Source organism: Trichosurus vulpecula, chromosome 1 (genome assembly GCF_011100635.1).
Source record: "Trichosurus vulpecula isolate mTriVul1 chromosome 1, mTriVul1.pri, whole genome shotgun sequence".
Lineage (NCBI taxonomy): Eukaryota > Metazoa > Chordata > Mammalia > Diprotodontia > Phalangeridae > Trichosurus > Trichosurus vulpecula.
Window position 1 is genome coordinate 224,170,782 of NC_050573.1, and position 19,939 is coordinate 224,190,720.

The 19,939-nt window shown below is 39.4% G+C and overlaps 1 protein-coding gene across 3 annotated transcripts in view; it reads right to left on the minus strand.

Moving 5' to 3' along the window:
- Nucleotides 1-1,431: 1,431 nt before the first annotated feature.
- Nucleotides 1,432-19,939, minus strand: part of LDLRAD4 (low density lipoprotein receptor class A domain containing 4) — a 607,914-nt gene continuing 589,406 nt past the window's right edge. For all 3 annotated transcript variants that reach the window (XM_036740198.1, XM_036740206.1, XM_036740215.1), the window contains 2 exons: nucleotides 4,094-4,147; nucleotides 1,432-2,180 (listed from right to left, as the gene is read on the minus strand). In XM_036740198.1, coding sequence (XP_036596093.1) covers nucleotides 1,650-2,180; nucleotides 4,094-4,147 — 585 coding nt within the window. In that variant the 3' untranslated portion in view covers nucleotides 1,432-1,649. The remainder of the gene's footprint in view (nucleotides 2,181-4,093; nucleotides 4,148-19,939) is intronic.

Consider the following 19,939-nt stretch of genomic DNA (forward strand, 5'->3'; position numbering starts at 1 on the left):
CTAAGACTAATGCTACTTGTTCAAACTAAATTTCCTAATTGCATTTCAAGTGCATGTTGTGCTTTTTTATCCTCTGTTCTCAAAGTCACTACAGCCATCCTTCAATTATTTAGCTATTGGCCTTCCTTCATGCAGGGGAAGTGCTGAGTGAAATCCTGGGGGTGGAACAATAAGGGCATCCTCCACTCTACAATGCTTTTTGGGGGCATTGCCCAAGTCAATGACTTTTGACCAAGACTACCTATATGACTTACCAGGTGGTGCCTGGTGAGTCAGCTTCTGTGGCTTTCCAAGAATATGTAAGCCCCTTGCCCACCTAGCATCCTTCATACCATCTGAGGACTAGGCTGAAAGTAGGGACGCGTGACTGCTGAGGGACTACTCATTTACACTGACTGAGTCAGAAAAAACAACAAACTGTCCTATGATCCAAACCTATTACTAAAAAACAAAAAGACCCCCAAAACCCTTGCATTTTCAAGCAATTTATTGCATATTGTCAGGATATGTGACTAAATATATTTCGGGCTATGGTGAAGACAAACGCTCCAAAGCCTCTTTTTTTTTTATGAAGTGTACTGAAGATATTAAATTGTCCAAAGGAGAAGGGTGGCAGCATTTTCTCAAAGTTAACATAGAAATTTAGTGTCTGCTTTTCAGTTTTGTTTTTAATAAAATATTCAGTCTAAATTGCAGTAAGAATAGCTAAAACTATGTAAGTTAGAAATGCTGGAATTAAATTTTTGCTATCTTCCATCCAAGAGCCTCCAAGATACCTCAGTGATGCCCTGTCATTTTAATGTTTGTTATTGCGAGGATGAGCTCTACACATGTCTTGATTTCTGAAAGTTGGTAGACAATAGGCAAAACCGTACAAACCAATCAACTCCCTTTCTCTTGAGGCTATGGGGCAGATACCTCTAGAGTATTCCTCAGGCCTAATATTTAATCCACAGGTGAAAAGACAACAGATAAAACTTCACGTAAAACAATTCCCCTCATATATATATATATATATTTTTTTTTTTCTAACATTAAGATAGTGCAACTTTTAAAAACACATTTATCACAACACAAATTAATTCCTTGCATTCATCTAATTTCCCCACTTTATACCTTGGCACACAAAACAGGAATTTTGATTCATATTTCAAAAACAAAACAAAACAAAAATTCCACAACCTGGGAGGAAAAGTAAACTGGCCAGTTCTCCCCCTTGATCACATAGTAATACTTTCTTCTTTTCTCTCTGCCATTCAGTCAATAGAAAAGAGGCCCTAGTGGCCTTGTTTATGTGCTAAGTTTCCTTTCAGAATTAAATAATTCAAATAATCTTTGTGGGTTTTGTTTGTGTTTTTTTTTAAGTATTCTCCCTCCTTCCTTCCCTCCAGCCACCCCAATTCCCCACCCCCCCTCCCAAAAAAGCCACTGTTCATGGTCAACCTGAATGGAAGTCTGTAATATTTCAATCCACTTTGCATGCAATTCCCCTGAAAGGAATCAGAAACAAAGAACACGTTTGCACATTTGGTTTTACTCAGGTGTACCATGTAAAACTTCAAAACATTGTGCAGAGGAGGCAGGCCTGGATGGGCTGCCCTCTCCTATTGGTTTCTCTTCTCTTCTGCTCAAGTGCCCAGAGGAGGAAATCAGACAAGGTTCCCAGGTTTCCTGTCTTTGCCTTTGATAGGTACTATTGTGCTCTCTGAATTGTTCTGCTGTAACTGAAGTCTGCTTCCCCTCTGGGTGTTGCTGTGCTGGTGATGGAAAAAAGAGGAGCCAGGGTAATGACCCATCACCTCACTGTAAGTTGGGGGTGGTCCTTCCATCCTTCCGTTACTGCTACAGTTGGTTGCACTTATGCCCGAATTGCTGCTTGGTGGGCATGGGCCCCCATTGTACATAGAAATATCTATTAAATCACTGTCAAATATAGTTCGGTTGGGTGGGGCCCTGACAGATTCTCGATTGAGTTCCATCTGTTGTTCAGGATCCCGAAGCTGCAGGGTACAGGGTCCCTGGTAGGGTGGTGGCTCCTCCCCATCAGAAAGGGAGATCGTGGGAGGAAGATCAATCTCATGCTGTACATAAGGGTAGGTGGGCTGGAAGCGGCTGAAACGGTCCCTCTGCATAAACGATGGGGCAGTAAATCTGTCCCTAGTCCGGGGGGCATACATAATCTGGAAGGTAAAGAAACAAGCATGAGGAAACTCTTGTTAAAGGAAAGTACCACTTTTGAGGGAAAGGGGGAAAACAAAGATTACTCTGTGTTCTAGATAGAAAAATAGATAGAAATATACACGCATAGAAAGATAATATACAATACATGTATTTATATTTAAACGTGTGTATGTATACATATACACAACACACATGTATACATACCTGTGTGTGTATATATATGTGTGTATATATATATATGTGTGTGTGTGTATGTGTGTATATTTATAACTATGTATTTTTTCCTCCAAAGACCCAAATACTTGGAACATGCCATTCCCCTACTGTTCTGAATAAGTGGAAGTTCCTCTTCTTTTGCTCTGATTTAACCTGGTGGGGAGCAGAATAGAGAGAAGAGGCTGGTAGGGAAGAAGAAACCAACATAGCTTCCCCCACTCTGAACCTTTATATATAAATACATACATGTATATATGTGTGTGTGTATCTATGTACAGTAGGGGAATGGAACATTCCAAATAATTGGCTCTTTAGGCTAAGTATTCCCAAATGTAACATACATGGATTATGGATTATATTAATTCCATATCATACACAGAGTACTTTAATTCTTCAAGTATCTGTTATCTCACGTTAATCAAGCAATCAATGAACAAGTACTTATGATCTAGGTGGTACAGTGGATAGAGTGCTGGGCCTGGAGTCAGGAGGACTCATCTTCATGAGTTCAAATCTGGCCTTAGATACTTACTATCTGTGTGACCCTAGGCAAGTTACTTGACCTGGTTTATCTCAGTTCCCTCATCTGTAAAATGATCCAGAGAAGGAAACGGCAAATCATTCTAGTATCTTTGCCAAGAAAACCCCAAATGGGGTTGCCAAAAGTCAGACATAACTAAAAAATGACCGAACAACAAATAGTTGTTGTTCAGAACAAAATAGTATTCTTTTTCTTGCAAACTCAGATAAGTTACCTTAGACTTAATTCTGTTGACAACTAGCAGTGTGACCTTGAACATCAGCTCCTCTGAACCAAGAACCAGTGTGGCAGAGTACCTAGAGTGCTAGACCTGAAGTCAGGAATACCTAGATTCAAATTCCACATATGTGGGACTCTGGAGAAGTCACTTAATCTCTTCAAGACCCACTTTCTTCATCTGTAAAATGAGCTGGATTACTAGGTGCTCCCTTCCATTTCTAAATCTATGATCCTATAAACAGATGATTCTCTCAAGTCCCTTCTAATGCTAAAATTGTCTGGCTGAATGATTCTGTAATTTCTCAACATAATCCATTTCTAGTTTGAGAAGACCTTGAAGGTGCCTTATCTCAAAGGTGTCAAACACGCAGCCCATCATGAGTGCACCAGAACCAGATGAAAATGTGAGCTAGGCAGGGGAAATATTTAACAAAATAAATAAATTTCAGTAAAATAGTGATGTTATATCATTTTGAAGCCTGCATAGATCTTTATGTATCTATTAATGACCCTCATTTCTATTTGAGTTGGACACCACTGGTTTCTACATAAATAGCCAGTCAACAAAAACTTCTGTCTTTCAGGCCCTTGTCATCACAATTTCATGCTTATCCCTAGTGAATATCTTTTGTTTCTTCTGATCTCTATATGTCACAAGTCCTCTGTGGTGCACCTGCTTTTTTATCATATTTGCAGTTACTTGCATTGACTTATGCATGTTATGTCTCAGTCTGTATTCTGCTTGTATGTTTTTCTCTCGATGATTTTGTTATATTTTATGGTCATTTGTTATTTGTCAGGTATTTAAACCCTTTTCTTCCCCTCTGCCTTTTTTACTCCCTCAGGTTCCCCTTAGTAGACACTGTTGCTACACAACATAGCCCATTACTCCCAATGATAGACTGAGAACCTTGCAAAGCAATTTAAATATCGTACCTCTGAAGCAGCCTGTCGTGGCACTGAGCTGTCTGAAGGCCACAAGCACCCTTCCTAGCAGTGGTGAAGAAAGAAAAAGAAACACACACAAAAACATGGAGAAAAATGTCATTAATTTCTTACCAAACACCAACAGCAGCAAACATTGTTTATTCAAATATGCGAGCATAATAATTTTAAGAAAAAATAACATCTGTTAGAATACAGATGGTCATCAAAGGATTTTTTTCCCTTTCATGATTGAATTTCAACAGCAAAGGTCCATTGTGACAAAGAATATTGAAAAATTTAGATCCTATTTACAATACACTTGAAGTTAAGTGTTAATTAAAAATATTTTAACTTGTGCATGTACACCTCACCCCAAATAATTACTATTTTTGCCTACCAGTTTCTGGAAAATTCACATATTTCAATCTAGTACTGCTCAGCTTAGGGTTAAAGGTGTGAGAGAGGGGAAAGTAGAAACAGTCTTTTGTCACCAAAGTGACTAACTTTATGTTTTTATTTTATGTAGAAATAGGTTAATTTATACAGAATAAGGACTTTCTGAGATAAGAAAAATAAAAAAAACTTAGCTTAAGTAAGCAAGACTTTTATAATCTCTCTGGCTTTCAAAGTCACCAAAGCTGATTGATTCTCAGTCTGACAAACGTCTTCTAATAAGTCATCCTTTAATTCTATTTATCACAAGTCAGAGGTGATCTAATATCTGATGGCTAAAAGTGACATTTCAAAACATATTACCAAACGAGATTTTGTAGGGAGCTCTTGCTGCAAAGGCTCCCTCTGGATAAGGAAGAGGACATGTAGCTTACAGCTTTAGAAAGTCCCAGTGGAACTGAGTTAAGTGATTTGCCCATGGTTACTCAGCTAATATATGTCAGAGGCAGGATGTGAACTCAAGTCTTTCTGACTCCAGGGTTAGCCTTCAATCAACTATTCCATACTGCTGCCTCTTAGAGGCAGCTAGGTGTACAGTAGACAGAGTGCCAGGCCTAGAATCAGGAAGAACTGAGTTCAAATCTAACTTCATATACTTACTAGCTATGTGGCCCTGGGTAAGTCACTTAACCTCTGCTGCCTCTATGCCCTCAAAATAGGGATAAAAATAACACCCACCTCATGAGGTTATTGTGAGGCTCAAATGAGATATATGTAAAGTGATTAGGATGGTGCTGGGGACAAAGGTAATCACTATACAAACGCTTGTTTTTTCCTTCCTTCCACCTATATAATTTTCAATGCTAAATGTTTCTGGTTTCTTCAATATGCCCTATCATCACATTGAGGAGGCAACATTTATTGCTACCACAGCAAACTCCTCTTGATTCAGTTCCTTTAAAAGGGATGGGGGGGCACTGGCAAAATGAATCCATCATAGAGCAAGGTCTGCAGAAGATGTGATTCTGCCTCTAAGCCTCATGGGCAGCAAAAGAAATGACTTTTGAAATGCTAGCAAGAAAGAAGGTAATTTCTGCTGGGCTATTGTAATATGGTGTAGAAGACAGAGAGATGGCCTGAGAGCCAGGAAGACCTGAGTTCAAGTCCCACCTGTGACATATACTGGCTATGTCACCTGGGAAAGTCACTTAACCTCTCAATGCTTAGGCAACACTCTAAGACCATATATACATTTTGCAAAAGAGTTGCTGCTGAACTACAATGACCGAGGGTGCTTCCTCACCCAGGAGTTCTCTATGCCACTGAAATCAGAGAACTAGTCTTTCCATATCCCCACTTTGTATATATTTTATATTTACTTGTTTCTGCATATATTATTCCCTTTGAATAGAATATAAGCTCCTTGAGGGCAGGGACTGCTTCATTTTTGTCTTTGAATTCCTAGCACTTAGCACAGTGCTTTGCACATAGCAACGTGCTTAATAGATGCTTGTTAAACTGGTTAACAAGCATTTATTAAATGCCTGTTGTGTACATGGCACTGTGCTAAGCATTGGGGAAACAAAGAAGAGCAATAACACGTGGCCTGCAAGGTTCTGGTTCTATTTAAGTTTGACACCACTGTCTTATATTACCTTCATGTTCCACAGTTTATTTAGTCATTCCCCAGTCAAAGGGCATTTGTCAAGCAGCCATTTCAAATCTATCACATTACATAAGAGACAAATAAAAGTACAGAACACAAACAGGGACAGTTGATAAGAGTAAAGATTTAGAGCAGAACTGGACTTCAGAGATCATCTAGTATCAGCGGTAAGGAACCTGCGGCCTTGAGGCCACATATGGCCCTTTAGGTCTTCAAGTGTGACTCTCTGATTCTAAACTTCAGTCTAAGGGCCACACTTGAGGACCTAGAAGGCCGCAGGTTCCCCACCCCTGATTCCAATTCCCTCATTCTATGGTTGTACCAGAAGCCAGTGAGACACGCCACAGAATAAGTTTTAAATGGAGAATTTATTAGCCAGTGGCCATCGGGGTCTTGCTACCCAAATCAATGGCCCTGTGTTGGGGTGACGGTTTGACTTATATAGGACATGTGGGGGTACAGTGGTTAATTATCTCCTGGAACCTACAGGCCAGGTCACAGGGTGGGGGGAGGGGGGGAACAGGAACAAAGGTCCTGACTGATCAAAAGATTCAGTCAGGTTATCGTTAAGTGGGATAATCTTATTGACATTCCTTGGTGGAGTCACAGAGCCCCAGGGATATCTGCTAGACAGAAAGGGTCTGCCAGGTTATCCTTCAGTGGGATGGTCCTATCTATTGACATTCCTTGGAGGAGTCGCAGGGCCCCAGGGATATCTGCTAAATGCCGAAGAGACCTGAGTCCATTCTTTCTGGGGGTGCTTGTCAGTAGCTAGGGGTTTCTCAGGGGTTCCTAGTTTTTATAGTATTACACTATAGATGAAGAAAATAATCCCCAGAAAGGTTAAGACTTACTCAAAGTCACTCAGGTAGTAAGTACCAGAGTGGGAATTTAAAACCAGGTCACCCAACTGCAAATCCAATGCTCTTTCTACAGTTCTGTGCTGCCTCCCTAAGTTGAGTACGTATGGCTTAATGATATTCTGTTTCTAGGCCTCCCCTTGAACATTTTTTCTAACCATGATAGTAACTACCACAATGACATTGTTCCTTTTGAAAATAACAAAGATGACGATAACATGCAACATGATGTAGAATTCAGAGACTCAATCTAATGTGGTAAAGTTTGGGGGATTTTCCTGTTAACGTCTCAGAATTAAAAGAAAAAGGAAACTCTCTGGACTTGCATTTTAACTCTCTATATTTTGGTGCAGTTATCAGTTTAATGTCCAGTGATAAGATTAGGACTGACTCTTGCAGAAATTCTGCACGTTTAAGTATTGCGATTTTTATGCTAGTTTTGTTTTGTTTTATTCTCATTCATGTTATGTGTGCATGGGTGGATTTTGGGTCACTTTTGCTCAAATGATATATCCACAGAAGGTTGTTCAAACTCCTTTGCTGGGACAGGATAGCCATTTGTTTATATTTTAGATATCTAATTTTAGTATTTAGGTTACACCTATGCTGATAATGTGGTACCCAGATTTAAGGTACTGTATGGATCTGCATCTACTCAATACCACAGTTCTTTAGTTGGGTCAATGTGTTGGGGTTGAGGCAAAGTCCAGGAACCCTAAGCCTGGAGTTCCCAGACAGGGTCACTGGGGGGAGGTACCCCTCAAGGACCAGAGTATTGGAGAGGGTAGAGGACGTCTGGAATAAATTCACAATCTCAAGCATTCTTTAAGTCAAGGTGGCAAAGATTTATTATGCTTTTCAGTGGGCAAGAGTTCTTAGAAAACCTGCAATCTTACAGTGGTACAGGTAAAGTTTATGTAGGATATTCTATGGTAGAACATGTGCCAAATATGCTAATTAGGTATTTCTGGGTAGGATTAGGCAATGGTTAAGGAGTGGTCAGTTCATAAAGGAACATGTACTTTTTGCATCTACTGCCCAGGTATCTTACCCAGAGCTCACTGGGAAATAGCCCAAGGAGATGGGTGCTACATGGAGGTGTGGTTTTAGGCCTGAAACTTCACTAAGTCAACTAAGGGTCAGGGCTGACTGGGAAATACCCAGGCTGCTTCCATCAATGTTTTGTTAGACAAGATAAATGTAAGGGAGTAAACATATGTCTAGGTCTAGCATGCATATAACAGGTCAGTGGGTAGTAAATATCTCTATGACCCAGTACACAGCCAGTTCAGCACATACATAGCTGGTTGAACTAATAAATTCTATAGGTACAGCTGGCCACTGTATCAGGAAGAGAGATAAATGTTTTGCTAGAGAGAAATGGCTAGGGACAGTGTTTTGAGGCCAGTGAGAGATGTAGTTTTGGAACTGGGGTCCAAGTACAGGCACCCAAGCACCCCATCAAATGCATTTATTTTTTCCCTATTCAACTAGAGGGCACAATTAGTTCAAAGAAACAGAATCAACATTGTGAAAAAATAAACAATAGAACATTCACCCCACATGCTGGGGCAGCTTTCCTCCAAGTACACACAACAGCCTTAGTAAGGATGGGATCACATGAGGGGCACAGATACGGGTAGCACATTCATGGAGGTGCAACTCATGACTTCTGATGATGTCATCATGCTACTTTTTCTGGGCCTGCTCCTGGCTGGGTGTTGGGCACAGTTCTTTGCTGATCATGTCCCTAATTGATCTTAGAGTCTCTGTTGGGATAATGCTCCCTGATAGCCATTATTTGCTCTCAGCTTTTGGACTTCCTCTCTTCAGAGTGATCAGCCAAGTCATGTCAGCTCTAATATGGAAGAGCAGTGGTCTCTAAAGTGAGGCATGTACCTAAGGGTAGAGTTATCAATCAGTTGAAGGGTGGCTGCATCCCACCCATCCTGTGGTAGCCAGCCATAGGTCTTGTCCCAATGCAACCTCATCTGCCCTTATCAGCCAATTCTCTCTAGTAAACCTCTTCCCTTTGCTTTCAAGAACCCAACTTCCCCTTTTCTGAACTGTGGGTTGGTTCCTCAGGGTAATGATAACTTACCTTCTGCACAAGAATCCATAGCAGTAGCTATACAGGTGTCACTGGGAAAATTCCTCTCTTCCCAATATCCTACATTTCCTCATCCACCCTCCCCCATCACTTCACAGCTGCAGCAGGTGGAGGCTTACCATAGTTACTGATGAATAAGAGCCCCACCCTCCACCTCCATTTTATTTTGAGTGGCACAGAGTGTGTTGCATAGGAAGAATAGGCATGGATGAGTTACAATATGCATTTCAAACTTGTATTATAACAATAACAGCTACGGCTAACACTACATGCCAGGCACTGTGTTAAACACTTTGAGCCTCACGACAACCCTGGGAGGTAAATGCTATTATTATCCCCATTTTACAAGTGAGAAAACTGAGGCAGATAATGATTAAGTGACTTGCCCAGGGTCACATAGCTTGTGATGTCAGATTCCAACACAATTCTTCTTAACTCCAGGGTCAGTTCTTCTGGCAACCTGGCTGCCTCTATATTATAAAATCCTTTTCCTCTTCTGATCTTCCTTACTACCATTGAGAGTCCCACCATTCTTCCAGTCACCCAAGTTTGCAATCTCAGTGTTACCCTAGACTCGTCACACACATTCCACCCCTCATAGCCAATAAACTTTGCTAAAATTGCTTCTTCTATAGCTTGGACAACAATTTTCGAAGAACATATTCATGAGAGCAAAAGGCTCATCAGAATCACTGAGTGTGTTCCATTCTGTCCCTGCACCGCCCCCCTCCACCCCACTTCCTTCGGCATTTCTCCATTCATGCAATGTTCCTTCTCCCTGGCTAGCTGGAGCCTGGCCCTCTAGGGAGCATTGTGTCTATCCCTTCCTCTCTTTTTCATTTACTTGCTTTTACTAAGGACTTTGACAAAGTTGAGGTAACCACCGTGTGTGCAAAGCATCTGTTTGCTTCTCTTTTCCCCTGGCAGAAGAAGTAGAAGAGAGCCAAAGTTAAGAAAGGCTATCCTGGAGTGTCTGCTTTAAAAAATGGAAATAAGACCCCAGAAGGCAAAGAAGAGGAACTGAAGAGCCCCTGGTAATTAAAAATGTGCTACCATCACCTCCTATAATCATATAAGGCTCTCAAGGAGCCTTCGTCTCCTTTTCAGCTGTTTAGCCCGTTACTTTGGAAGGCACAAATCTAGGTCTCTGAATCACCATCCAACAGGTCAGGTCAATGGAATTCCAAGCACTTATAAGTGCCTACCTACCAAGTGCAAAGCACTGTGCTAGCTGCCAAGAGAGAGTTACAAAGTAATAACAAAATAGTTCTTGCTCTTAAAAAGCTTACAGGGAGAGGAGAAGACTTAGGGGAGCGGATTGGAGGAAGGGACATGACAGCTGTCTTCAGGCATTTTAAGGGCTGTCATGTGGAAAAGGGGTAAACCTGATCTACTTGGGCCTGGGTGGGGCAGAAGCAGGGTGAAAGTAGCAGAAGACAGATTCAGATTTGATGTTAGACTTTAAAAAAAAAAGGTTAACAATTAAAGCTATCTAAAAGTGCCTTGGGAAACAGCGAGTTCCTCGACTAAATGACTACTTTCTGGGTATACTATAGAGAAGATTCTTGTGTTCAGGTATGAGTGGCCAACCGGCCTCTGAAGTCCTTTTTAACTGGGATTCTAGGATTGTGTTTCAATTGAGTCACTTTCCTTTTCCTGCTGCAACATTCCAGGGTGATGTGCCATCTCTTCAGGGAATATTGGAAAATAAAAGCCCCCATGGAGAGTGAGCCTTTCATTGCCTTTTTAAAAAATCACCTATTGTAGTATTTGGCAGACCTCTTTCTGTGATGACTAAAAAAAAGTGTACCTATAGTTTCAAGGACTGAAATAAAACTGAGAGACACTGGGGTTCTTTACAATTCTCAAATTTTGTGATTTTTTGTGAAATAAAGTCAGAGGTAAAAAACAGAGTCAAATTTGAGAAGGTACGTTATACGCATTGGGCAAATACCTCTATCTCTGAGAGACTATATAAAGTCATAGAATAAGAGGGAATGAATAGATTATATATATTATATTAATAGATTATATATACCTCTAACAATGTAGGAAATGCCGATGCAGATCCAATGAAGAATGCATTCTATCCTTACCCCTAAATGGGCTGAAGGTACAGTCTACGTAAGTCAATCAGTGTCCACTAGTCTTGGAATTCTTGTATTTCAAAGAATCTTAAATTTAGGCTATTTATCAATGTAACATTTCCAGTGTAACATTTGGAAAGTGTGCACAACACATACAGACACACAACACACATACAATACTGCCTATATGCTTCAAGAGGTGGCAGTCAGTCAATAAATATTCATTAAGTGCCTACACACTGTGCTAAATGTTCAGAGATATAAAGAAAGGTAAAAAGACAATCTGTGTTCTCAAGAAACTCACATTCGAATAGGGAAGTCAAATGTAAACGACTATGTACAAACAATCTACATACAGGATAAATTGAGAATAATCGACAGAGAGAAAACACTAGAATTAAGAGCAATCAGGAAATGTAGTGTTGAGTGGGAAATGGTCTGGTATGACTGAAGTTTGAAATTTCGATTTTGTGTCTGATTCTGGCCCATTCTTCATCATCAGCATAAAATCATGGAAGGAGGAGGAGATGCTGTCACCTAGAAAGCCTCCGATGAAATGAACTCATGAAATCAGAAACTTCCTTCCCAAGGTGCAGGTTTGACAGACTCTTGTAACCAGAATGGCCTTTGTTTTCTTTGAATGACTCAGCTTACCTCACTGAGCCTCACTGGACGCTATGGGTTGCTCTTCTGGGGCAGGAAGCCCAGCAACCATGCCAGGAATCGGAGAACTTCCTGTGTGATGAGTCATGGGGCTGGCTGAGGGGAGGTATTAACTCCAGAGCCACGCCCTATTGGGTGTTAACCTGTTCTACGCTAGGGGGAGGGGCCAGTTCAAGAACCAATCGGCTCTGGTCATTCAGGCCACGCTTGATTCCTGGCATGGTCGCTAGGCTTCCTGCCCCGGAAGAGCAACCCATAGCGTCCAGTGAGGCTCAGTGAGGTAAGCTGAGTCATTCAGAGAAAACAAAGGCCATTCTGGTTACAACTCCTTCAACCACTCATTTCAGCAGGCCATTCTTCCTAAATCCTAAATACCACATTTATCAGTTTTAGATCCTACCTCATGCACCTAATTCATGACAGACTCAGGACTAGAATCACTTCAGGCATGTTCTTTTTAGGGCAGTGCAGTGGAAAGGAAAACATCGAATTTGGAATCAGGGAACCTGAGTTATATGATGTTTGGTAAGTCACATACCTTTCCAGGCCTTAACCTCCTCATCTGTAAGAGGACAGAGCTGAACTTGATGACCTCTAATGTACCTTCCAGCTTTAATCTATGATCTTATGATCCCATTTCACAGAATCACAGAATAGGAAGGGACTTTGTGGATTATTTAATTCAACACTCACATTTTACAGATGAAGAGAAAGCTAAGATGAAGATGAGATAAAAATGATAAAGATGAAAATGAGAAAAGTGAACTACTCAGAGTCATGTGGCTAATTCTTGGCTGTCATGACCAGAATCCATGTTTCCTGATTCCTAATGCAGACTTGGTCAGCAAATCCAAACAGTTTGTACTTGACTAGGAATCCCTTTAATAACATGCCCAGCAAATGGTCATCAGACTTCTATTTAAAGACCTCTAGTGCTGGGGAACTCACTCTTGCTTCAGGATAGCTCTTAATGATTAGGAAATCTTTCTTCACACTGAGCCAAAGTATTCTTCTATAATTCCCTCCCCTGTCTTCTAGTCCTGTATTCTGGGGCCAAGTAAACCAAGTCTAATCCTGCTTTTATGTGAGGGTCCTTCATATCCTTGAAAAAGTTTAATTTCCCCAGGACTCATCTCTTCTCTCATATAAACATTCCCACTTCCTTCAACCGATTCATGTACCATATGGTAATGGTTTCCAGTCAACTCACTATCCTGGTTGCCCTCCTCTCGATACACTCCGGTTTTTCAACATCTTTCCCAAAACTAACCATCCAGAATAGAAAACCATATTCCAAATTTGATGTGAACATGGATTTCTAGCTTTGATCTTCTCTTGCCTTGAGTCAAAGATGACTTTGGTATCCATTTTTTGCCAATTCAAAACCTCAGTCATGAAAGGCTCATTGGGACTTTCTCTAGCTCTTCAAGTGAGGTTTACAATCCATTACTCCTTAACAGTCATATACAAGCTTCTATACAAAGAAGGCTTTCAGTGTCCTTATTCTATATTCAATGAACGTGGCAGAAGTAGTGGTAGACTAACCCTTCACATCTTTAAATTCTGCTTTCGAGTCTTTCATCAGGCTACTCTTCTCCAGGCCAAGTCACCACCAACGCCTCTTTATAGAATTGTCATAGGCACATCTCACCCCCACCTCAAGATGCAGTAGAGACTTTAGTAAGCAAGCCATGCATTCTTTCCTATAGCTTATAGATGTTTCAGCTTCTTCATGTGTCAAATATTAGTAATAATTTTTGAAGGAAGAATAGGAACTAATTAAATGTTGGCATTAATTCAAAAAGCAATAGAGTTATCATACAACAGATTTTTATCTCAACAATAGAAAACTATAATGTTCTTGGCTAATGCTTGCATTGTTATATGTTATAATCAGATGAAAACTGAGAAATAAAAATAAAATAATACTAAAAAGGAGTTCATGGATTTGTTGTGGAGAATAGTAACAAATTATGGCAAACTGTTCTGCAAATACACAGATCTACATGCATCCTCTCAATATAAATTAACTTCTTTCCCTGTAGGAATATCCACAGCAATTTCATGCTTAATAAATCTCTTATTTCAGATGCCTGCCTTAAACCTTTCTAAATTATAAAATAATTCAGAAAAAGCAAGAGGCCTACCTTTGCAAATTAATGACAAAATAAATGCTTACTATGTGCCAGGTATTGTGCTAAGCCCTGAGAATACAAATACAAGGAAGCAAGATAGTCCCTTGCCTTCAGGGAGCCCACAGTCTCATAGGGGAAGACAGCACATAAAAGAGCACTGCAAAGTGGAAGTAGGAAAGCATGCCAGGGAGAATCCAGGTGGACTGGCTTGGAAATGGCAGGGAAGTGTCATGGAGACCTGGTCCTGGGCAGGATAAGGAAAAGCTCATCTTTTATTTTCAATATACTAAGCACCTGTTAACCTATTATACACAAAGTACTCCTGTGTATTAGACAAAAACAAAACAGTCTTTATCAAAGAACTTATATGGGGAGTCAGGGTGGGTATAATGTACAAATAAATAATTTATGACACTTATAAAAGAATTTCAGAGAAATAGAGATTATTAAAAACTTGAAGGAAGGAGTAGCTTAGGAAAGGCTTCAAGTATAAACTGAGCCTTAAAGAGATTTGGATGATGGTTTGTATAATTATTCAGTCCCTGGTTCTGTACATAGCAAACTTATGGTAGTTATTCATTCATTCATTAAGTATTTATTACTCTGATGTGACATGGTAGATACTGTCATGTCTAACATTTTTACAGCAATTTATGGATTATGAAGTGATTTGTGTACGTTATCAAATGTGATCTTCAAAACAATCTTATATAGTAGATTCTGTAGGTATTCTTATATTTATTTCTGCAAATGGAAAAACTGAGTCATGTGAAAACCAAGTGACTTATTCAAGGTCACAACACTAGTAAACAGCAGAATTGAACTTCAAACTTGGGTCTTCTGATTTCAGATTTTTAAAGACATAAAGAGTTCCCATCCATAAAATATTATTATGCATGAAATTAATCTTCCAGACTCCTATAAAATAGTGTTTTCCGAAACTCCATCCCTTCATCTGTAAAATGAAGAAGCTAGATTCAATGACATCTAAGGTCTCTTTTATCTCTAAATCTGTGATCTTATGTTTAGTTATTCTGACCATTATTTTCTTAGCTGAAGTACCAATATTTAAAGGTATCAACGTATTTCACATAGAAAATATTCTCCATTTCATTAAAAGCATAAAATGCTTTCTCTCCATTAAACTCATTATTTTGTTCAAAATTTCCATTTATTTACAGCTCTGTTAACACAAGATTAAAACTGGTTTCTCACCTTGCCACCTCAGTCAAACGCAGGCCGATTGGTTGGCTGCTAGTTTGATATCTACCTATGGGAGTTCATTTATCGAGCAACAAGCATTTATTAAGCACCACTTTGGGCAGGGTATAGTTCTAGGTGATGAGAATGACATAAAGGTAAAAAATTAAGATAATCCTTGTCCTCAATGAAGTTTATAATCTGCTTGTTCCTTTGTATATTGAATTTTTATAATTAATTTCATTAATACAACTTTGTATTAATGAAATATCCATATAATTGTATCTATTCAGGCCTCATAGTTAAGGTGTTCTTCATTTGGTACGAAGGAATTCTCAAACATCATGAAAAGAGTTAACAGCTTGGTTGGTGACAAATCTAGCACTAAAGGGAATTGATGCTGCAGTGGAACCCTGTAGGTCACAGGTTGTTGTTGTACCCAGTGGAAAGAGAAAGTATTTTCAGGTGTACTCATGATGGTTTTAAATATTCAATGGAGTTCCACAAAGATTCTGTATTGTGTTTTCTAAGGGAACACACAGTCTGAATGAAATAATCTGAATGGTAGAGAGAAGACTAATACCTCATGTTTCCATGGTGCTTTGACACTTGCCTCATAACATGTGGTAGTTTATAAAAATATTAAAGCCTCATTTTTACAAAGACAGAAGCTAAGGCCAGCAAGCTAAAGTAACTTGTTCATTGATATGAAAAAATGCTTTAAATTCATCCTTAGTTTCTTCAGGAGTTTTTTTTTTTAAACAAGCTCTTTAAATTGGTAGCTGAATCCTGAAATGACTTCTTATAACAAGATAAACCAGCAGCAACAACAACCCTGTGGGCATATGCTTCTTATTTCAGCAAATAGCAAGCCTAGGGGGCTAAGAGAAGCAGTTTCGTATAGAAAAGGTTCAGGATTCAGACTCAGAAGATGGGGTTAAATGACTTGCCCCAAAACTCCCCCTACTCCCCACAGACTCTGACCTAGTTGTCGGACTGTTGGGTGAGTTATTTAGCCTTGGAGTCCCAGACTCCTCATCTGCAAAGTCAGGATAAAAGTACCTGTTCAGGGTGTGAGCATTTCAAAACACAGATAGCACAGCTTTTTAGAGCAATTCATCTATACCAAAGTTACGAACTTCTTATTTCCCTCTTTCTCTCTTACAACCTCTCTTTCCCATGCATTTTATTTATCTATTTCTGTATTTTTTAATTTTATTTTTAGTATTGCCCTTTTAACTCTAGATGGCAGTAACAGATTGAGTTTAGAGGCTGGCTCTTTGAACAGCCTTTATTTCCACCTCTATACCTTAGTTTTACTTCTCTTTTTCAATAAAGCATCAGCCAGTATTTACCTTCATCTAGGATATGTCTCTTAAAAGAAGTAGTAGAGCATGCAAGAAAATCTGATGGGATGAAGAGAAAAGCAAGGCAATTCCTTATATTTCTAATGAAATACACGTTAATCTGGATGTTTATAGGCATAGAAATTAAGCAGGAAAATGCAACTTTTAGCTCAAAATATTTAAGCTTAAAATGACATTTTTATAAAAGTAAACTGATCAAATTGTTTATATACGTATACATATATGTGTGTGTACATTATATACGTATAATGTACGCACACATATACAGATATAGTGGGGGGGGGCGGGAAGAGAAGAAGAAAGGCGGCGAGGAAGCAGAGAGAAGAGGAGGGAGAGAGAAAGGGACCTCGGAAATCATTTAGGCCTGGCAACCCAAATTAGATTAAAAAGAAATTGAAAACTATTTAACAAAATAAAGGAAAATGCAATAGAACACTGATAATATGACCACGTAGGTTTTCTATGTGGGCAGAGATCCGGATCCTTTTGTATAGTTTTGTGACCTGTTTTTCTATTTGAGTTTTACAGCACTGACTTAGACCACTACTAAAGCATGAATCTCTTCTCAAATAGCCTCAACAGGGAGTCATTTTAGCTTCCAAATGAACAGTTCACTCCTTAATGGATCCTGCTTGGCTCCAGAGGGCAAAACCAGGGTGAAAGGTAGAAGTGACTGGGAGGCCTATTTCAACCCATTGAAGGCTTTATGTCAAGCTTTTTTTTTTTTTAATCAACCTTTCAGCTTCATAGCTAGCTGGAATATGCCTCCCTACAACTTCTATCCTTTGTCACAGGTGTGTCCTCCTGGGTCAAGTGTTGTTCTTGTTGAGTCATTTTCAGTCGTGTCCAACTCTTTGTGACTCCATTTGGGGTCCAATCTCTCTTTTCAGGTTTCATTTTTTACTCCAAAGCCAAACTTGCCTATTGCTATTCCAACTGCTATTCCAATTATCTTTTGATTTCCTACTTTGGCATTCCAGTTCCTTATGAGGAATGTGACATCTTTTTTTTTAAAATGTTATTTCTATAAGATGTTATAGGTCTTCATAGAATTGATCAACTTTGGCTTCCTTTGCATCAGTGGTTGGAATATAGACTTGTATTATTTTGATGCTTAACGGTTTGCCTTGGATTCAAGCAAATATCATTTGATCATTTTTGAGATTATACCCTAGTACTGCTTTTTTCACCCTTTTTAAAAGAGGCAAAGGAACTAGAGACCAAATTGCCAACATTTGCTGGATTATGGAGAAAGCAAGGGAGTTTCAGAAGAAAAAAAATCTACTTCTGCTTCACTGACTACACTAAAGCTTTTGACTGTGTCGATTACAACAAAATGTGGCAAGACCTCAAAGAGATGAGAATACCAGATCATCTTGCTTGTCTCCTGAGGAACCTGTACATGGGCCAAGAAGCAATAGTTAGAACTGAAAATGGAATAGCTGATTGGTTTAAGATTGGAAAAGGAACAGAACAAGGCTGTATATTGTCACCTTATTTATTTAACTTATATGCAGAGTACATTAGGCTAAAATGCCAAGCTGGATGAATCAAAACTGGAATAAGGTTGATGGGAGAAATACCAACAATGTCAGATATGTAGACGATACCACTGTGATGGCAGAAAGTGAAGAGGAATTTAAAAGCCTCTTGATGAGAGTGAAAGAGGAGAGTGTAAAAGCTGGCTTAAAGTTTAACATCCAAAAAACTAAGATCTTGGCAACTGGCCCATCATTTCCTGGCAAACAGAAGGAGAAGAAATGGAAGCAGTGTCAGATTTTACATTCTTGGGCTCAAGGATCACTGCAAACAGTGACTGCAGCCATGAAATTAAAAGACACTTGCTCCTTGGAAAGAAAGCTATGGCAAATCTGGGCAGCATACTAAAAAGCAGAGACACCACCTTGAGGACAAAGGTCTATATAGTCAAAGCTATGGTTTTTCCAGTAGCAATGTGTGGTTGTGAGAGTTGGACTATAAGGAAAGCTGAGTGCCTCACAATCAATGCTTTCAAATTGTGGTGCTGGAGAAGACTTTTGAGAGTCCCTTGGACAGAAAAGAGATCAAATCAAACAACACTTAAAGAAATTAATTCAGACTATTTGTTGGAAGGTCAAATACTGAAGCTGAAGCTTAAATATTTTGGCCACATAATGAGAAGACGGGACTTATTGGAAAAGCCCCTGAAGTTGGAAAAGATTGAAGGCAAAAGGAAAAGGGGACAGAAGAGGATGAGAGGAATAAATAGTGTTATGGAAACAATGAATACGAATTTGGACAGATTTTAAAAAATAGTGGAGGATTAGAAGAGCCTGGTGTGCTACATAACAGTCCATGAAGTCACAAGGGGTAGGATGCTACTGAAGGAGTGAACAACTAGTTTCAGGTAACACAAACCTTCAACTCTTTAAAAATGGTGATCATATCAGATTAAATTATTATGCTCATAGGATTACAGATCTAGAACTATTTAGAGCTGGAGGAGACCTTAGAGGTCACATGGTCCAACTTCCTTATTTTACAGATGAAGAAACTAAAGTTGAGATGTTAAGTGACTTGCTCAAAGTCACACAGGTAGTACACAGTAGATGCAGGATTCTAACTCAGGTCCTGTGACCAGCACTAGGCCTAGGTTCATTGCACAAAACTATTCCTCTCCTTTTCTCTGGTCCCCTTTTCTTCAATCTATATGTCACCAGTTCCTTCAAACCTTCCTTTTATTGCTGAAAAATTATTTTTGAGTCAGCTCCAATGAGCTCTGAGTGATTTTTGGATGTTTCCAATAATCAAATTTATCTCCCAAGAATGGAGATTTACAACCAATATTTGCAAACCAAAGAGCCAAAAGAAGAGGTTCTGAGGACAATTCCAAAAGATGAGTTCTAAAAATATTTTGAGAAAAGGACGCGATAATCTTCCTGGTCTGTCTACTTTAAAGGGAACAATTAATTTCGATATGCAATTCTGATAAACATGTTAACCAATTAGTCATTTAACACTATATATACAATGGTCCCTCACCTACCTACCATTCAGATGAAACTCTGTATAGAATAAAAAGAGAAACTCCCTTCAGTTGAACTATCAGAGCACTTAACCCCCCCTCTCTGTCATTCAAAGGGAGACACTGAGTTAAAATTATGCCTCTCCAAGTGCTTCAATTAGGCCCTAATCCTTTGTGGATATCCCATTTAGAAGATGGAGATTTGCTGGATGGCCCCGATTACATGCAAGCCTCTTGCCCAACTGAAAAGAAAGACAACTCACATATGATTAAGTAAAAATCTGTGCTTAATGTTTATAGTTAAGTAAATTAAGGGCAGCTGGCATGGATATATTTCTGCACATGGCTCCTGGGAATGCAACTTCAGTGG